Source organism: Lepidochelys kempii, chromosome 8 (genome assembly GCF_965140265.1).
Source record: "Lepidochelys kempii isolate rLepKem1 chromosome 8, rLepKem1.hap2, whole genome shotgun sequence".
NCBI lineage: Eukaryota > Metazoa > Chordata > Testudines > Cheloniidae > Lepidochelys > Lepidochelys kempii.
Window position 1 is genome coordinate 9,473,420 of NC_133263.1, and position 21,125 is coordinate 9,494,544.

General features: G+C 44.5%; 1 protein-coding gene across 1 annotated transcript in view; it reads right to left on the reverse strand.

The window, feature by feature from the left end:
* Positions 1 to 10,876: 10,876 nt before the first annotated feature.
* WNT8A (Wnt family member 8A) overlaps positions 10,877 to 21,125 on the reverse strand; it is a 36,277-nt gene continuing 26,028 nt past the window's right edge. Inside the window, exons 2-6 of the mRNA XM_073355473.1 lie at positions 14,478 to 14,511; positions 14,122 to 14,260; positions 13,069 to 13,194; positions 12,564 to 12,706; positions 10,877 to 11,509 (exon numbers count right to left, since the gene is read on the reverse strand). Coding sequence (XP_073211574.1) covers positions 10,949 to 11,509; positions 12,564 to 12,706; positions 13,069 to 13,194; positions 14,122 to 14,260; positions 14,478 to 14,492 — 984 coding nt within the window. The 5' untranslated portion in view covers positions 14,493 to 14,511 and the 3' untranslated portion in view covers positions 10,877 to 10,948. The remainder of the gene's footprint in view (positions 11,510 to 12,563; positions 12,707 to 13,068; positions 13,195 to 14,121; positions 14,261 to 14,477; positions 14,512 to 21,125) is intronic.

Here is a 21,125-nt window from a genome sequence, read left to right on the forward strand (position 1 = left end):
CAGTCAGGAATTTCTAGCAGTAGGAACTTCTGCCATTACCGGTTCTCTTGAAAGCAATATTTTCTGTCAGAATTCCATGCTCTATAAAATATTGTTTTAGAATTACATCCTTGCTGAATATGATCACAGTATTTTGTGTTATAAGCAGTTGTATTTTTGTGAAGCTTGAAAGAGACACTCCCAACAGGTAACAGAGAGAGAAACTGCACTGAACTGTGGAAAATGCCTCACTCAGGGCAATCCCTCAAAGAGTGAAATAATCTGAGATGACCTAAGGCAGGCTCCCTATTGATGTGACATTTTGTGGGTTAAAGTACAGGAAGTCTTGAGCATCCATCTTCATCACCCCTTTATGTTCTCTCTCTGAAGGTACCTGGCCTGTATTTGAGGAGCTCTGGAAACTGGAGGAGCAATTTAGTGCTTCCAACTGCCTAAAAGGAATTGGACTGTGATTTGTGACAGTCGTCTGGTGATTGATGAGATAAAGCTGCAATATATGCATGCACTCTTCCTATCCCCTGATCATGCAGGAAAGGAGTTGTCTCAGACCCTTACAGTTGCAGATCTGAAAGATGGGCCTGAACTAACATAGCTAATCTGATCAACCCCGAACTGTGGGCTGTTTGAGATCTAGCTTCAAGTCCTGCAGCCTGAGCCCTTCTGCAGTAGATGGAAATTTTAGATATGCATGATCCAGTGAAGCGCGCATTAATGCTTGCTGTCTCTGCAGACACACCAACATTTCATATGGGAATTCCATCTGTCATGCTGTATTGTGAAAAGGGTGTTTGTTGCCTCACGTGCCTGACGGAGGGTTACATTTGCAATTTACTAAGAACCCCCGGGCTAAACTTGAACTCTGTCACAGAGGTATGGTCCACAGCAGTGGCAGATGTAAGCTCCCTATTCAGTGTGAGTACTCCTCCCCTGCTGCTGTCACCTCCTTGCCCTGCCGAAGGGGCATTGACCACCCACAGAAGCACCCTTTACCCTGGCACTGCAGGCAGCGGACCCAGATGCACGGAGTTGAAGAGTGAGGCTGCCCTGCACTCACCCAGCAGCAGCAGCTCCTGTCCGGTAGAACTGGGCTTGGCTCCCTGCTCTGGTCATTGTGATCTGGTGCACAGGGTCACAGCATCATTCAGGTTTGGGCCATATTTGAGTGAGTGGTGTTGCAGCACGGCACATGGGGTCTCAGCGCCCAGAGTGGGGAGCTGGGTCCAGCCCTGCAGGGCAGGAGCTGTTGCTGCTGGGTGAGTGTGGGGTGGGCTTGCTCTTCAGCCCCCCTCTGGGGTCTTTTCATCCTGGTCCAGTGTAGAGGGTGATGAGGGGGGATGGAGGGAGCTGCTGTGCGTTGTTGGTGCCACCAGGTCACAACGCCAAAGTAGGTAGCTGGGCCCAGCCCTGTGGGACAGGAGCTGCTGCTGCAGGGCTTCTGTGGGCTCAGTTGTGCCCATGAGTCACCACTAACTTCTCCCCTGGTGTGCAGAGAGCACAGTCCCCAGCCTGCAGTGCTGCATCTTGTTTCAACGGCTGGGATTGTTCCAAATTTTGCAAGAGGTGCTCAGCACCTCATGGGGTTGAGCCAGCTAGTTCCCCTCCTGCTTCCTGCCATGCTGTCAAACCAGGACTTCCTGTAAGTGATCCCAGGCCCACACAGTTGTTGAGGAAAATTGGCAAGGGTGAAAAAGAAGGATGGCGTGAGATGGGCTGAAGTGGGAATGGGGAGTTGGGCCAGAACAGGGTGACCTTCAGGAATTGTGTGAGAGGGCTGAGAGTGGAGTTGTCATGTCTGTGTGAAGTACATGTCAAGGACATAAAAGGTTGCTACAAAGAGGAGGGAGAAAAATTCTTCTCCTTAAACTCTGAGGATAGGACAAGAAGCAATGGACTTAAATTGCAGCAAAGGGCAGTTTAAATTGAACATTAGGAAAAACTTCAGAACTGTCAGGGTGGTTAAGCAGTGGAATAAATTGCCTAGGGAGGTTGTGGAATCTCCATCATTGGAGATGTTTAAGAGCAGGTTAGACAAACACCTGTCAGGGATGGTCTAGAACAGGCCCGCGCCGCTTCCTGCAGCCCCCATTGGCCTGGAGCGGTGAACCGCGGCCAGTGGGAGCTGCAATTGGCCAAACCTGTGGATGCAGCAGGTAAACAAACCGGTCTGGCGCACCAGGGGCTTTTCCAGAACAAGCAGTGGTCCGGCTTTGAGAACCACTGGTCTAGAAGATAATACTTAGTCCTGAGTGCAGGGGACTGGACTAGGTGACCTCTCGAGGTCCCTTTCAGTCCTACAATTCTATGTTTTATGCTGTGAGTTGTATTCCTGAAGGATCAGTACTGGCACCTGTGAGAGATTTGGGCAGATGCCACCAGTGTTGGGATTTGGACTGAACTATGGGGAACAAGACCCACCACCTGAGTCTGTTTGACTAGAATATCTGGGCTTTATTGCTGTCCAGAGTGGAGTAGGGATGGTGGGAAACCCCTTGCCTCCTCAACAGTGCAGCTGAATGGTATTGTGAATAATAATGAGTAGTGCGGCTTGGGGTGCTCTGCATTAATAGATAGCAAAAACACATCAAAAATACCCTCTTCAAAATATGCATGGGAAAAAGTTGGTCTCACAAATGATAACCAGAGCTGGTGTGGATAGGCACTATAGGCCTGAGCAAACACCCATTGAAATCAATGCCAAGAGTCCCACTGACTTCAATAGGACCAAGTCCTAGGGAAGCTGCTCCGCATTTCAGAACTCGCCTCTTTTCTGTCCTAGGCATGCTCCAGTTCTGTGTTGAGAAAAGCCTGCTCAGCAGAGCCACTCTTGCAACGATTTTGAGATGCAGTCCAATTGTCTCCAAAGAAACAAGGCTGAAGCCAACAAACTTATGCTGCATATGGCCTGTGTTTGAGCCCAATCTGAGGTGAAAGGTTAAAGCATTAACCCTTTGTCTCTCTCCCCACTGTTTTTTACAGTCTTTATTCCATCATCATCGTCATCTTTTATTGCATACCAGGGGCTGCTGAAACCATTTGAGGAGGAAATTAAGGGCCATATACTGCCTAGACTTTGCACACATATGGCACTATTCTTTCCTGGATGTGCCCATATATAGCTTCCATTAATGTTAACAGGAGTCACAAGTAAGCACTGAAAGGAGACTAGAGGGAAGAACTCTTAAAGAAATGAGAAGAAATCTAAAAGGCCACTGCTCAGTTCATTCCTCCCTCCCACCATGTAACCCTCTCCTCTGAACTTCTTCATTCACTTCCTCGCCTTCCTCAACAGGTTCCAGCTCCTTGTCCTGACCTCCTAGGTTCTGCACCACTCTGCTCCTGACTACGTATCTGCTCTCATTTCCTCCTAGCTGCTCTCTGGGAAGTCTTCTCCCACTCTTGGCTGCATTTGTCGTCCTTATACTGCCCACTACTCTCGGGAGCTGCCTTCTACTTCTCAGGCATCAAGTCTCCTTCCTCTCAATATCCCCTTGAGGAAAAAAATAGTTATGGGTCCAAGCCATAAAGCTGGCTCTAGATCTGAATTTCTCCAAAGATCAGGCCCATCTCTCCAGGAAGCGCTCTTCATCTATGAAGCCTTTCAGTGCTGGTCTTTCTGAGGGTCCCCACTCAATGTAAAACTGTCTTCTGGCCTGTCATGGGTCTAAACAGACTTGTCTGTTTCAGAATGACGTTTTAGGCAGCTGGGGACTGTCTCCTTACTCATTCATGAAGTAATGAGTTTACTGATGGCACTTTAGCGGTCTGGGGGGAAATTGCAAATATATATGGAAGTTATATCTATTTGGTTGTCGCTAGCTCCCTTTACCTTTCATCATATTGCTCATCATCTTAGGTCATATGTTATTTAGGACAGGGACTGTGCCTACCTCTGGTTGTACAGCTTCTAGTGCAATCCTGAACAGGGCATCTGGATGCTACTAGAATATAAATGTTTAATAATTATGAAGCTTTCCTCTCCAGTCATTCAGGGTCCAAATTAAATACCTTCAATTCCAGTATTCTCTCCCCTCTCAAAAAATATCTGGGCAATACCTGTAACGCTTTTCTTGGGTTTTGCAAAAGGTAGCAATTTTGTAAATGCTGAAACCATTAATTACCTGGACTCTAATGAGACTGAAGTGAAAAGAATTTTGTAAGGTTTCACTGCATTGTGCTGGCTATGACACATTAGATAGGCCTTGATTGTGAATGGATATCAAAACTCACACAAAACTAGTTCCACTGTCTAAATGGACACAGTTAATCTAGACACTTGCTTAGCCAAAGATCTGCATTAATGAGATCTTATTTTCTGAGCAAACCTTTGTTGCTAAAAAAGAGGAGTTTTTTTCAGTGATGTCTTTGACATGGATAGTCTTACAGGCTAGTTTCAATATATTTCAGCTTCCTTCAAGCCGTTCAGTCTAGAATGTTCCTGAATGCAGCACTGCTGTGTATGTAGGGAAAGAAAGAGAGACAGGAAAAAAAACAACAGGAGAGTGGAGAGGGCTAAGGATCATTGCCACTCGTGCACCTCCCGCTCCCCACCTTGCCAGAGCCCAGGAATAAGTGTGGAGACTGCACTTCCTGAGTTAAATTTGTTGGGAAGTGCAAATGCTTGACAACTTTGAAAATCAGGCCACTTTGGTTTAGGGGCCTAATTTTTAAACACACACTTGTAAAAATTTTAGCTAAAAATTACAGGTGGGATTTTCAAAGGCATCTAATACGAGATGGGAACCTAACTCTCTTGCATGTCAACAGGATTTTGGTACCTAACTCCTGTAAGATCCTTTAAAAATCCCAGCCAACAAATCCTGCATAGTGCATCTCGCAGACACCATCATTGTCCTCCATCCCATTCATGTATATGGAGCTGACAGAGGCTATCCAAGTGGTGATTAAGACCCTTTAACTTTGTCATGCTAAAGAAGGTTTTTGCAAGTCGAAAAGGGCCAATGACTTTTGTTTGAAGGCTTCAGGGAATTGCTGGGACTCATTGGTTTCACTGAACAAGAGGCAGCGTGACCAGTGAGTCTCGCTGCATATGAAAAGGTCACTCACCATGTTCAAGAGAGGAGATCCTTACACTTGTCAGCTTGAGTGATGGAGTTTCTCTACTCTGAGAGCCATAATATTCATGTCATACAATTGCCAGAAGCACTGGAGATGGATGGCCAAAGAATATATTTTCCTGACGCTTTAATATGATGAGAGGGGAGGATACAGCACAATCATCCAATACAGAGTAAAGAACCAGAGCGGGGCCTTGGCAGAGCAGACAAAAGGCCAACACAGTGTACACAGAGCAAGGCCTGTCCTCTGCAGGACACAAGCAACTGAAGTGGGGCTGGCCTTAATAAAGGCAGCAATTGTCTGTATTGGGATTATAGTGGGAGAGAAACTGAACATAAGAACAGCCATACTGGGTCAGACCAAAGGTCCATCCAGCCCAGTATCCTGTCTTCCAGCAGTGGCCAATGCCAGATGTTTCAGAGGGAATGAACAGGGCAATTATCAGGTGATCCATCCTCTGTTGTCCAGTCCTAGCTTCTGGCTTCATATGCATTCAGAGAGAATGGTGTTCCTGTGCAAATGAGCAGTCATCCTCCAAGTTTTTTTGCAAACTTCACACTAGCTGTTTCAGGACGCACCCTTCATGTCCCCCATGCACCTGTCATATGCAACAGGCCCAATCCCATTCTCTTTGCAGTCTGTAGCAAAGCCCCTATTGATTCGACCTGCCTGATATTGAGCTCACTTACAATGGTTTTATGCAGGTGTGACTCTTTGGTTCAGTGGACGTAGTTTTCATTTCCAGTGGGCCCAACTGTGATCACACACCAGTGTAAACAGAATTGAGCCCAATATGAACCACTGCACGGAGCTGAGAGGAGAGTTTTGACCTTAAACTAGCAGTGCCCAGAGACCCAGAAAGCTTCTTGGTTTAGCCTGTTCACTGTACAAAACAAACCAACATATGCACAGACATTTATCTCCTCTACCGTCAGCCAATGGCTTATGCCACCCTACTTTTGTCATCACCTGTTGTCTCTCCATGCAGACGGCAACTCTTGGGGCAGAGATCTTTTTATCATTATACCTGTGTACCTAGCACAAAGGGGCCTTCAGCCCTGATGGCGGACAGTCACAAAACAAATAATGATTTTTCAAAGTATTCTATAGTTCAGTGTGACTTAAATATAGTGGGCCAAATGTATCCCTGGTGCAACCTCACTGACTGGATGAATTTTACTGAGTTTATTTTTAAAACTTGCTGTTTATCACTAAATATGGAGTACAAAAAAAAAAAGATTTTGCACACTAAAAGCCACTGACAGCACACTGAAGAGGAGTAAACCCACAACACTGTGTATATGTGCGTGCTGGCGATATATAATCACTACTTTAGGCCAATCAAAAGTCCAGTCATGAAGTCACTTATAAAATACATTACTTTTCCCATACCAAATGTATTCCACGTGAAAAAAATTCCTTGTAAAGATTATCAGATTCTGAATGCTTCATGTCCAGGGCTGCTCTAAGTTACTCAGGCTAGAACAACTCCCCTAAGAATCATCCCCTGGGTGAGGGTCAGTGAAACATATCATGCTCTAATTCTGCCTCCTCAAGTTCTTCCCATCTCAGAAGAACATCCTTTTCCTGTGTCTTCTGGCCGCAACGAGCTCCTTAGGGGTGCGTGGGGGAAGCAGGCAGTGTAAAGCTGCCTATAAGGACTCCTTACACCATGGCAATACTCAGCTGCCTCTTTAGGGCAGCTTTAAAGTCACTTTGTCACCTTTGCTCCAGGAACATAAAATGACCTTATGGGGCATTGAGAATCAGGTCTCTAGGTTTGAGTTGACTTCAGTAATAATGTCTTTTAAAAAAGGTGGTGACTTCATCGTCTGAGGTGGAAGGTTTCAGAACAGGAAGTTGCAGTCCTTATTGTAACCTTAAAAAGAAAAAAAGAGGGGGGGTTGGTTGTCCTATGTTATATGAAATTTTGCTGGATAAAATGTAGCGAACAGGGCAGCAGTTTAGGTAAAATTGCCTTTCAAAGAATTAAATCTGTCTGCTGGATCGGGTCTCGGGGCAACCTCAAGGACTATTAGAATGTGACAACTTGTATACATGACATTTGCAAATGTGAATATTGTTGAAAGTGAGTAACAGTGCCCTGGGGTGTAATGGCTCTCTGTCAGTGCGGTGATGGATTGAGATGATCTTAAATTTCTATTGTTTCTTACTGAATCTGGCAGGGATTGATTGAATACTGTATCTAAGCAACAAGATGGATGGAGAAAGAATACTGAAGGACTATAACACTGAGCTTTATTCAAGGTGTAGCTTTACTTAATGTGTTTATCATTTGTGTTCTAAGGTCTTTCCTAATGACTAAGAAACAGACATCAATTGTACCGCTTCAAATAATAATTAATTCCACCAGAGTTAAAGTATCTTTATGCCTTTGGTTGGAACATTATTCAGTGCATGAGTATTCAGTGCATGCTCATTCGTTATTTATATAGTAATACTGGTTTGCCTGGTTCTATACAAATAAGTAGGAAAACATGATGGGGCCATATTGTGTTCTCAGGTACAACCCCATTGAAATCGGTGGAACTGGACCAGTGCAAATGACTGAAATTTCAATTGCTCCCTGCCTCAAGCAGCTAACAGTCCACGGTCCTATTCCTGCAGACACAGATGAGTTTTACTTTTCGCCTGTGAGTAGGGTTGTCAACATTGTATTTCAAAAATAAAGGACTGTTTTCTTAGCACCCCCTGCCCATCCATCCTCCCAATATTACCATCATCACCTACAATAATAATTAATAAGCAGTACTCACCTACATTCGCCGGGGTATTTCTTGCTGCTTTTTGCAGCACTCAGCAACTCCCAATCTTGTTGTACAGAGATAAAAAAAATAAGGGATGTCCCTTGCAATAAAGGACTGGGGGAAAAACTCCATCCGTGAGTAGCCCTGTTGAAGTCAATGGGACTATTTACAGGTGTGAAGATAAGCACTTTCATAAGAGTTTGCAGGATCAGGGCCCTAATTAGACCAATAACATGACTATAGATTCTGGAGGAACAAGGAGTGGGAACTTAGACTTAAATTAAGAGTTGCTCTAAGGAGAATAACATGCAAAAGGGCTCAGATCTTACAGACTGGGATTTTCAAAGGTGCCTAAGGGAGCAAGTTGCCAAAGTCTATAGGAATTTACAAACCCAGAAGAGCCTAGCTCCCTTAGATGCTTTTGAAAATCCTAGCCCTGGTGAATAGCTGTCTTGTGGTCTGCATAAAACAATCCTCTCACATACACACCCTCAAATCCTCCCTCCTCTCCCTAGCAAAAACAAAGCCCTTTTGTGAGATGTCTGATAGAAAACCTTCTCTAAGCTTCTGTTAAAACGTTTGGTCTTAGGGCAAGTCTACACTATCGCGATGCACAGCTGTGGTGTGTCTGGCGAAGAAACACTACGTCGAAAGGAGAGTGTTCTCCCATTGGCATAATTATTCCACCTCAGCGAGAGGGAGAAGCTATGTGAGCTGGAGACTCTCCTGCCAACATAGCACAGTGTGGACAGCATTTAGGTCGATGTAACTTGTGTCTCTCGGGGGTGGCTTTTTTCACACCCCTGAGCGCCGTAAGGTACATCGACTTAAGCGGTAGTGTAGACAAGCCTTCAGTCTCACAGTTGGGTGCATATGGCGCACTTCTTTCTCTAGGCGCTTCCTGGGCTCATCTCTTTTTTGGGGACCCCAGTGTTTATTGTGTCAGTCTGCTTCCACAGAAGCCCTCAAAGGGATAGCTCCATCAGACAGCTCTGGCCCTTTGTTAAAAAACCTTATCACAGTTCAGTGATTTAAAAAAAAACCCAGACCTGATCTTTAAAGATCAATATCTCTGTATTTATTTTAATGTCCCTCCCCCAGGAGCATGGGGTTATTGCTGGGGACTGGTTGATCACTTGATTAATGTAGGTTTCAGAGTAGCAGCCGTGTTAGTCTGTATTCGCAAAAAGAAAAGGAGTACTTGTGGCACCTTAGAGACTAACCAATTTATTTGAGCATGAGCTTTTGTGAGCTGCGGCTCACTTCCTCTAAGGTGCCACAAGTACTCCTTTTCTTTTTGATTAATGTATTTATTAACTTAGCTATTTTAATTTTATATCAAGGGAATCAGCCAATTTGAAAACAGGTAAATAAATACTTACAAAATATTTTGCTTCCTGATTAAACCTCATATGTCAACCTCAGACTTGAGCAAAACTAGTAGCAAATTAAACCCTAGAAAACGTGGCTCAGGCTTCTCTAGCATAAGCCTGTTGACTCAGTGGAAGGATGAATCAGTCCATTAAGTTGAGCAATGGCGAAATTATAAGGGCAGTGTCACAAATGAGGAGAGCAGAATCCACACTTAAGAAATAAGCGGCAGTAGCAAGTGTCTCCTCCTGTTCTCCCAGGCATGCATGGCATCAGGTTGTTTATAAGCAGCATCAGCAGGGAACCTTAGCAGACACATTCACAACTGTCCCCAAGTTTTCTCTCATGCCTTCTAGTTCAAAGGGCTCATCTTGTTCCTTAGAATAAAGAATTTTGCAACAAGTGCTGATACTTACCACATCAAAGTACAATGGAGTTTGCATTGTTTGTAGAACGTTAGGCCATAGACAAATTAAAGAGACATGTGGAGTTTCAAAATTTACTTTAGCAAGCCAGTGCTTGCATGCTTAGTACTCAGGGAGGGTTAGATACTACAGTGATAGGTACTACAAAATCCTCTGTAGAGATTTAGAGCCTAAGCTAAAGCAAACTGAAGTAAGTGTAAAAGTCTCCCATTGACTTCACTAGGCTTTGGATTAGCAATTAAAACTTGTTGGCTCTTTTATAAATATATTCATACTGTACTTTTATGAGTCCAGGAGGAAAAAGTCATTGATTTAATTCAAATGTTTATTGCAAAATATAGTCCAACATCATAACCTTTTGGATACCATCAGAATATATACAGCAAACAAATTGAGTTGAAGCAATAATACAACTTGCTTAATAATCAATATGCAGAGAAGATGCCAAATTCTTCTTTACTGATTTTTTTTTCAATTGGTGCGCTATAAATTGTGTTATTTCATCCGATACAGATACATAAAACTGTCTGGGTTTTTTTTCTATATATATAGATAGCATGAAATCTGTACATATTGTCCGTAAAGCTAGGAAAGCACTTGAGGTGAAAAACGTTGTAGTTGTCCCAATATAAACCATGATGTTGTGAAGACCCTTTTTACATCAGAAAGTGCATAAGTATTACATTAAAAATATTTACAAGCAACACGTGCATCAACCACCACTGGTTCATATTCTGCTTTTAGGCTTGTGCGGCATCACTGAAGTCAACAGGGAAACACCTAGGTACTTGAGACCAGATTTCAGCCTGGAATAGCAGATTCTGATCTCTGTTACACTGATGCCTGGAGTTAGTCCTTCAGTGGATTTACTCCAGATTGACAGTGGTGTAAATGACATCTGAATCAGGCCCACAGACTATCATCTGACATCACCAAAAAATGAAACTACTTCTTCACCCAGATACACAGACACAGTGACTATGAGGAAGAAGCGAGTTAAAAGGAAATATAAACACCAGGAAACTAGGCAGGAAGGCCCTAGGTCCACCAGGGCCCATGGCCTACTCTGTGTAATCACACAACATGGGTTGTGGGGAGTACACCCACCTGACCTTGCCTGGACAATCACCACTTAATGCTTCAAGAAGAAGATTAGCCCCCCCCCCTCCCCCGCCCCGCACCATGTCCCTTAGGATCCTAGGGAAATTTCTTCCCAATCTCAAATTTGGTGATAGGATGGCAACCGCAGGTAATTGGAAAGGCAGCTCTTTGTCATGAGTCCACTTCTTAACAGCAGCGAGTTGCCGATTATCTCTTGTGCCCCCGGTTCCGGCGCCTGGGGGTGCTGGGGGAAGAGCCGTCTCTTCTGGAGCAGTAGTGCTTGGTAACCACCTGCTTGCACTGCTGGCATCTCACCACGCAGCACCAGTGGAACTTGCAGTTGCAGCTGGTGACAATTTCAGTCCTCTTCTCTTCCACTTTCAGGCCGCACTCCGTGCAGAGCCTCCTGCAGCTCCTCCTCTCCCACTGAGACAAGTTCTTGCCACTCTGCAGGCATTCCCGCCCCTCAGTGCCATGGAGGCCCAGGCTGGCATTCCTGACGCAGTAATCGGGAGAGTCTTCCAGGAAGACAAGTTCCGTGGCTAGCACCATGCTGAAGGTCTCTGCGGTGGCCCCACGGCTGTCGGCACTATTCCCAGCTCTCATCCTCTTCTTGTCCATCTCCAGCTTCTGGGCCTGGTCATATTTGATCTTCAGATAATTCCCAATTTCTCGAAACTCAGCAAGCTGGAGCCAGCAGGTCTGGATGCTGCAGCTGCCCGATACCCCGTGACACTTACACGTCCTCTTCATTGTTGCTTTCACAGACTGGGATGAAAAGGCACAGCAGTTAGGAGCAGCAGAAAACCACAGCACAAACAGTGTCTGTTGCAATAAAACTTCAGATAGTGCCATAAGGGGTTGCTCATTTCTCAGTCATCAGTTCTAATCCAGCTCACACTGTTTGGGGCTGAAAGTCATTACTGTGTACTGGCCCGTGTGAAATGAACTGGTGCTCTCAGTTCAGTTCCTGACGGACATATGTTCCATCGCTAACTGGGAGCTGGCAGAGATGGGCATGAGCTACTTTACCCCCACAAGTGGAGTCTCTTCAGGCTGCTTGTGAAGCACATTGGCAAGGTAATGCTATTGCCTGGGCTGTCCCAGGACTGTGGATAACTTCCATGTGCGGAGCTGTTAAACCAGCACCGTTCACGCAGACGATACGCAATAATCTTAGATACAGAATGACAGTACTAAGTATTCATGCAGCACCTTTAATCCAAGCACTTCACCAATATCATCTACGAATCCCTCTCTATGATAATTATAGGGGGCCAATACTGTAGTATCTATGTCAGATTGTTAGGCTTTGATATATCCTGTGAAATAGGTATGCTAAATGTTGCCATCCTCAACTTTAGAATCTAAATTGCCTGGCTCCTGCTACCCTGCTCTAACCAACAGACAACATTTCCTCCCCTAAAGAAGGCCCTGAGCTGCACATTACAGGAGATGAAAATAAGGTTTGCTCTATTTTACTGTCTGATCAAGTGGTTACCAGCTACAGGACTGCAAAGGCTAGGTTTTGCAATTCTTGAGAAATGGTGCATGTTACTATACTGGCTGTTTGCTTTGCTTTGAACCAAAGTGCAAGTGAAGCCTACTGCAATCATTTTCTGATGTCCAGGTTTTGGGGCCTGATTCCAAAAGCCTTACTCCATATGCACGTGCAGTATTACTTATTCATGCAAGCAGTCTTACTGAAGTCAATGGGACAACTCAGGGTTGGAGAATGGGACCTTAAAGCTTTGTAGATGTGCTGATTATGAAGATATTTTGGATACAGACAACCCCTTTTTTTTTCTTTTTTTTTACTTACAAGTCTCCCTGCTTCATTGTTATGCAGATTCATTAAAGCTCTGGCATCTTGTCCTGTCTCCAAAGCATCCACAAATAGTTTGGAAATTCTCTCGCCAAATTCCACATTATCACTGCAGCCTCCCCAGACCCATCCTCGGCCACCTAGGAAAGGATGCATCGTTCACAAATAATAACTATGTGCAGAAGCTCAGGGTGTAGGTCGATTTCAGTACAATGTGTAAACCCAGAGCTCTAGGAAACATGTTGGAGGAGCCAATCCTGCATTGGCAGGGAGTTAGCTGGATGAGAAGAACCACAAAATCATTTCAATGTGTAATTCTTATGAATGTTAAATGCAGGAACAGTCCTTTGAGCCAATTGCTCACTCTGTTACAAGGAAGTCAATGGGGCTGCACAGTTGAAACAGAGTTGAATGTAGCCCTACATGTTTTCAAGTCTGAAAATTGTGATGCCATCAACCCAAAAGCAGACCAGTGTACTAGACCAGTAAAATCACAGCTCACCTACACGGCCATTCCTGGAATCGTCACAGCCACAGTTGTCGAAGTCCCCCATGCTGCAGTTTCTGGTGAGCGTGTACATTACTCCAGCCGAGCTGATGGCATGAACAAAAGAGGTTTCTCTGGTAGCTGGAAAGAGACGAAAAAAGACGCTGTCACCCTCAAGAACAGAAACCCTCAGTCCCATTTTACTGGTAAGAAGGCCCCCTCGTGGAGCTTCCAACAGAGCAATCGCTGAGTGTGTGTGTATGGGCTGGGGTGGGGGGGGGGGAAGTCTTTGCATAAGGCAATTAGGACAAAAGATAGAGGAATTAAACCCTCCATTGAACATGGCAAAGCGCTTGTGAATTCTGTCTTCTGCCAGCTTTGTTTCAGTTTCAACAACAGTTACTGGCATGACAAGGTGTCACCTTGTGTGTATCTATGTATGGAAAAGAGTTTCATGGGGACAATGAGATTTAATATAGGCCTGATCCTAACCCCACCAAGATCAATTATCACTGACTTCTCTTGATACCCAATCAGGGTTACTCTCTAGCAGCTTTCTGTCCCTGTCATTTTCTGTTTTGGTGGCAGGCTCCAGCCTGGTCTTCTCTACACAGTAAAGTTGCATCAGTTTAACTTAAATCAGTTTTTAAACTCATGCAAACTCCTCTCTGGACACACTTTTTAATTTCACTTTAAGAGGTTTCATTTCAGCTTAAACCTGCTCCCACCATATAAGCTAAACTGCAAGAAGCCACTCTTAAGCCGAAGTAAGAGTGAGTGTGTGTGTTCATTGGTTGAACTAATTTGGGTTTAAAGTCGCCCCTGAGGTTAAACTGGAGCAATTTTCTCATGTAGACAAGCAAGCCCTTAGTGTGAGGCTGTGTCTGCAGTCTACCTGTCTGTCTCCCTCCTGCCCTGCTCCAAAATTTGCTGTCATTCTAATATATGTATCTATATAGTCTAGACCCTACCTAAATATAAACTGGCTGTATCCGGTACACAGAGATGGCAGGAGGGAAAGAAGGAGTTCTAGGTAAATCCATGCTCTGCCTCTAAATGCACACTTACCACTCCGCAGTCTGTTATGAGTCGAGAGCTGCAGGGCACTTTCTGGGCAGTTCCAGCGCTCCCAGGTGAACTGATGTTTACATTCTTCAATCCCGCTGTGGGCCCCCACAGCCACGCTGGTGGAGTAGGTCAGATACGCCTTGCATAGAAAAAGAATGGGTCTTAAACTCCCAAACCTTTCAAAAGGCCACTTGAAAGCAAATTCAAATGGGTTTCAACTGTTTCCCCTCATTACACAGAGGGAGCTGGTGCCTATATGCAGATCAGTAAATGTGGTTCCTTAGAAAGGCAACATTTGGTTTGCTAACAGGAAAAAAATCTATAATTAAATTCATAATAATCCATGTATAAATTACCTTTGGTCCCGTCATCAGAAAGTTGTTCACAGACCTGTAACAAATAAAACAGGATAAGTGAGGTAAATACAGACTCAGAAGCATCACCAAAAAGTCCTCGTTCAGCTGGGCTGAGACCCTACCATGCTGACGTCTGGAAAGTGGCACAATAGATCCCAATGCTGGTGAAGATGATAAAGGTGTGGCTCTTCATGGTTGTCAGATAGGGTGAAGTTTTATTCCACTAGCTGATCTAAAGCTCTCCACACCGGAGATGGTTGAATGAGCAGTGCAGCTCTGCTTCTCTCCACATCCAAAGGGGGGGATACTCAGGACAAGGAAAGTTACAAGAATCCAAATCTCAGATATTTATAAGGTGAAGTTCTGAAAGGCCAATACCCCCTATTCATTTGCTACCCAATGACCCTATGTGGTAAAGGAGCCTCTGATCCAATGGGTGACAAGATAGCAAAGGAAACGCCTAAAGCTGCACTTCAAAAGACAAGGAGCAGTTGTCACCCAGAGCCTGTGATGATTCTCAAGGAGAGTAAACTTCCCTAACAATGGGCAACCTTTAATTCTATTAAGCACACCAACATTCATTTCTCGCTGTCTCTCTCTAGCTAAGGTCCACTTGCCTTCTTCATGATACTTTGCCTCTGCACAGAGGCTCACTTCCCTGTCTCCTCTCAAATAACAAACTGCCATATTTCTACAGTTCCCCCACTATCTTAGTGCTCCTTGTTATGAGAATTTCCTGAAGTATTCAGTGACAGTTTTATAAAGATCTGTTGGGGCCGGATCTCCAGGATTTGAAGGGATTTATTTATAGGCAGACTCCCCCTACCCCCCACACACTTTCATCGATTAAAGAGTTTGTGTTCCAAAGGGCAACCAGATGCTGCAAAAATGGCATTTCATCCCTCCAGGATGTTTGGAAATCTTACTAATTTACATTGCTGTAGCCTGACAGCCCTGTGCAAAAAGTCTGCAAGAGGTTTGCTCCTTGCCTATATCCCCATATGCGAGACACTTTTCTTTTTAATAGTGAGGACAGTTTTCAGGGGGAAGCAAGTTCTGCACAGTAAAGTTCACCACAGCAAAAGCATGATCACGTACCGGCTTCAGATGTGTGAGCCTCACAGGTATCCATCAGCACATGTGAGTTTCTTCTCACATACATGGGTGTAAGTGGGGAGTAATTCACTGACGTTAAAGGAGTTACACCAGTATACAACCAATATTTGGGAGAGGAGAATCAGTCCCAAGGATCCAGTCCTGGATATAGGTATGGGCAGTATTATTAAGGGCATCAAAAACCAATAGTGCCAAGGCTGGAGTGATGTCTATTGATGACAGCAGGCCTTTGTTAATAGGTACTCTGGCGTTCTATTCCTGGGTCTGTCACTGAATTACTGTGTATCTATGGGCAAGTGATTTAGCCTCTCACTCTTACTTAGTGTTCCCCATGTATAAAATGTAGATTATGATGATTAGCTACCTCTCAGACATTTGTTGGGTTAATAACTAAATATGTGCCAAGTGCTTGGTGGTCTTCAAAAGAAAGGCACCATAAAATTGCAATGGATTAGTTAGGCTGCCTTATATCTATGAAACGCTTAGCAAAAATATACCCAATTCCATCTCACTGTGTCTGTAAGTGTCACGCACCCACAAATACACATATGGGTCAGCTCTCGGCTCCTTTGGAAAGCAGAAGGAAAAGCTCATTTCTACAAAGCTTGGTACCAGCTTTATTAGCAAGCAACAGAAGAAACTTATCACCCTAGATCATGTGTAAGGGAGACCTGGAGCCAGTGTAGCAAAGCTGCAAACAGCAATTTTGCAATTTGAGGATTAAAACTGTAGGTTGGTGAGAACGTAATGAATGCAAAATAAAAATACCTCTTCATGAGCACAGAGCGTTCACAGCCCTAGTGTACTCGTGTGGGGATGACAAAACTGGGCCTGAGTCAGCATCTTAAATATTAACATTCTGAAATGACATCTTCCTTGTACAGAGCTACAAAAGGACAATGTATTAAGACTAAAGTGTTGCCAGTGTATTTAGAGAAGCTCAGTCATTTAAACCCAGGTATAATAGCTTGGATTATATGATGCATTTTTATATACAGCTGCCTTTTCTTAGTTTTAGTGCAGCTATCTATGCAGGCATGTTAGTGTTCATTATCTGATAGAGATTGTGCAACTCAAAGATTTTGGAGCATCAGTTAACTCAGTTCATACTTGATCCTCCTAACCATGTGATAGAAAAATAGCTTTTAGGGGTGTGGCACTCTTCAGGGGGAGATTGTGTTGTTTGCAGGGTCTTTGTCAGGTTAAAAATCCTGCATTCAAACCACACATTTCCTTGCCTGCCTGGGATATTAATAATACTGTCTACTCTTTAAAACACATGGATCTTAATTCCCTGTAACTTTTTATCAGCTATGCTGGTTGTTGACAAACAAGAGAACATGTTCTTACAAGCCTGCCAGCGCCAATTAATTGTTCTCCATTTACAGCAGCATAGCTGAAAGCAGAACCTGCCCCAGTGTGTGATCACAAGCCGTTCAGGGCAAGAATAAGACTATGAAGCCACAAATGGGTAGAACTGAAATATTCACATTTTTTGTAGAACTCTCCCCCCACCCTACCTCCATTGTAAAAGTGAACAGAGTTCGATTCACATGACAGGCATATTAAGTAAAGCGAGATTTCCCCAGATATTTATAGTAACAATAATACTTTGCACTTCTCAAGCTTTTCATCTATGGATCTTAAAGCAAAGGAGGGTAACTAGAATTATTTCCATTTTACAGGTGGGGAAACCAAGGCAGGGAGCAGTGGAATGACTTGCAGAAGGTCACACAATGAATCAGTGGCATCGCTCCACTGGACAGAGGTATTTTGAAACTAAGCTTAGTGCTCTAATCACTAAATCCCTAGGTCTCATGCATGGGTGAAGTTCACTAACACCTGTGTGAACACTGACCATTTTGCTTTGCAGGGACTGTTTCATGGATTTTGATCTGCCTGGTTTTAGCATCACCCAGAAATCTGCTTTGAGTTTTCGCTTCAGATAAACCTAAAATCTCAAAGCAAAAGTCGAATGAAGTATTATTGTAGCTGTCTTGGTACCAGGATATTAGAGAGACAAGGTGCTCCAATAAAAGGTACTACCTCACCCACTTTGTCTCTCAAAGCAAAACTCGGTTACTTTCCCCTTGTTATACATCAAAACCCATTTTCACTTGAAGAGGTTGGCTAAACCTTTTGACATGCCCAGTCTGAGCAGCGCATACAGCGACAAGCAACCGATTGGGTGCAGCCAAATGTTCAGTGTCTAATGTTGTTTGGGTGATTGTGGGTTGATAAACTGGCAAACGTCCGTCCATTATGTTGGGCAGCAGGACTCCGAGAACCAGTCTTGAGTCTCAGTTTCAAGTTTGCAATGAAACCAAGTAAGTTTCATATTGATTTCAGTTATCACTGGAAACAATTGATCCAGAGAACACTGGTTTGGTAGATATTGTCGAGTTTCAGCTGAATTCTGTTGACGTTACTGATAAAATGTTAAGATGGTGTTTCTGGTTTTTTTTTACTGTTTTGGTTTGTTAATCCACTCATGGTCTGGGCTTTTCACAGCCCTTGGCACAGGAGGTAATCAATGCAATGAAGTATATGGACACGTTCCTTCCAGCTGTGACATTCATTAAACATGCAGCCTGTACTTACTCCTGTGTGCCCTATCGACTTTAGTGTGTGCTTTGTCACCCAGATCTGCCTTCCTTCATGGGTGCATTTTGTAAACTTGCATTTCATTGCAATTTTTTGTCTTTCACCGGGAAACTAAAGGCCACATTTCAGAAATCTGATAGGCAGAATCCTGTGCAAACATGAAAGGGTTGTTTGTATGAGGTCCCCACGTTGAGATAGACACACTTGTATTGAGGACGCACTGATGTTTGGGTTGGGATCTGGGTTCAGAGCTGCTGAGTCACAGCTGGCAAGTAAACTCTGCATCTTGTACTGGATCAGCATCTTGAGCATTTGGGCTTTCACATGTGTGAGAGCAGAATTTGGAGCCCTATGGTTAAGTAAAGAAAAAGGAGAATTGGAGCCATTATGTGGCATGGTGGCATGGCAGATTAACCCAATTTTGTTTCTTTGAGTAATATTTTTACAAACTCTATATTAAGTGTGGAAAAATGCATGGAGGGAGTGGAAGGGGAGTGCAGCGGGATGGGGGAGAGGAGGAGAAGGTGGCGGAGGTCTTTGAAGAGATGGGCCTGAACCAAAATCAAGACCCAAACACGCCTGCAATCAGAGGTATTCAAAATCTGAATCCCAATGAAGGTTGCAGATAGCTCCTCTCTTTACAATGGGCTGTAGAAAACAGCCTTGTTCTGGATTCTAGTGTGTAGGAAATCTGGATCCATCTACATATGCTGTGACTTGAACCTATCTCTAAGTGAGGATAATTCTTAGCAGGGAGATAACCGTAACTTCAGGCTCAGCTGAAAGGGCTGTATGGACTGGAACAATAGTGTTTTTCTCTGAAATATTAAAGAAGATGTTTCTGTTCATATTAGGATTTTTAACTCATGTTTCCAAAAGCCTACTTGTTGGTCCTGAATTATGCTGACCATGTACTTTAACTGGAGGCTGATGGCACAGTAATTTCTGGGGTGGGGTGAACTGGACGTGTTTTAGTCAGATAGTGGACAGTGTGGAGAATTCACCCAGCACTAGAGACTGGGAGAAGGCTAATGCTCTGTTAATATTTATATTGCAGTAGCACGTGGAGGTCCCAGCCAAGACAAGAGTCCCTTTATGATAATTGCTTAACGACGCACAGTCCCTGCCCTGAAGAGTTTACAAACTGAATAGACAAGACAAACTATAGGCTGGGAGAAAGTCACACAGCTGGGGGTAGAATCCAGGTCTCTAGACCCAGATCACTGGAGCCATTAGCCCCTGAGGAACACCCATGAAACATGTGGCAGAAGCAATGCAAGCCCTGGAACCACCACCATGGCCTCAGAGCAATCTGGCTGGCTGTGTCTCCAGGCCGACTAGAAAATCCAATATCTTTGTTTCAGCACTGGTGCAACCTACAAGCACTTGTGTGGTCAGGCCTCTAGCATTTCCAGCGATGTATCCAAAAAAACAACCCAGCCCATGCACCTGGGTGGTAGGAAAGCTCGATAAGAATAGCATTGGCTGTGTTGTTCTTAGTAAGTGACACATTCAGACCCCCAGCGTCAAATCCTGCCTTGCTGGCTCCGTTACAATAAAAATCCACCTGGGTGATTAGAAAGATTCCCTCCCTTCCTGGAAGGCTTCATTTTATTGTGTTCACCTGCTTTGTTCTCCACGGGAAGCCAGCATGAGTCCCTACGTGCAATGCCATATACTTGTTTGTACACAGAAAGTCTCCCAAGCAGGGTGCATGGATGGCTCTTTCCCTGCCACATTTTTTGTTGTTTTAAAACAGTCCCTTGCTGAGAGCCCTGGCCCGGATGAAATCCTCCCGCACATGCAGTTTCACACAGGAGCATTTTTCTACTCTTCCCAACTAAAGGTCCCAAATCTCCCATTGCCTTGGCTTCCCATAAATTGCCACATTCCCCAGGCAGGTGAGCAGGCTGTGGGGCTTGAAGTCAGTGGGAGTTTTGCCTGGATAAGGAATATGGGTGAATTAACTAAAGCTGAACTGGGACATTCACATCAGAACTGAAATGTGCACTTTTAGGCTGCAGTGTTGAAACCTACCCGAACCAAGGCTCCTAACTCCATACTTAGGCACCTACCTGGAAATGGCCTGAAGTTCTGAGGTCAGTGGGAGCTACAGGTGCTCAGCACCTCTGAAAATCAGGCCACAATAGGCAGCTGGGTTTCACTGTTTGGCATGAATTCTTTTGGTTCCAGTTAGTGAGCCAGATCATTCCCTTCCAGAGCCACAAACCCGTTGGAGGCATGAGGGATCCTTCCAGACGTCCATGCCACTCACCATGCTGACAGCCTGAGGCACTGTCTCCTGAGTGGGAAGAGAGTGCACTTTCCTAACTGTGAGCCTGAGGAATCCCAGCCCCAATACCATGGCCCCCTGCAGGGCATATGCTTAGAGCGTTAGCCCCTTCTCATGAGACCCTAAGACTCCTTCTACCCCAGGCAGCATAGCTGGGAGAGCAGAAGCTGTGGCTGGAAGTTAATGCTGCAGAGAACAGTGTTAATGTCCAAGGAAAAATCCAAGTGAATATCCATGATTTCCGTAGGGAGCATGCTGCTCTCTGGCTCCACCCCTTCTGCAGCTGGCCCCGCCTCACTGACACTGTGATTAGAATACATTTGAGTCCCTTGGTACCAGGAGTTGGAAACCAGCCTTTGGCCCAATGGCCCAGCTCCTCAGGTATTTAGGCAGGGAGCTAGGCACCCAGATACCTTTGAGGATCTGTTCTTATGATGCTTCTTATGTAGGACTGCCAACTCATACTGAAGCTATTCCAGGAGATTATTTTCCCCAACATGATGTAATGTCATTTCTTAAAATAGCCTATTAAAATCTCCTGGATTGCTTTCAGTGGTCATCGGGAGAGCAATGCCAATTCGGGGAGATTCCAAGCCAATCCTCGAGGGTTGCCAACCCTATTCTTATGTGTTAAT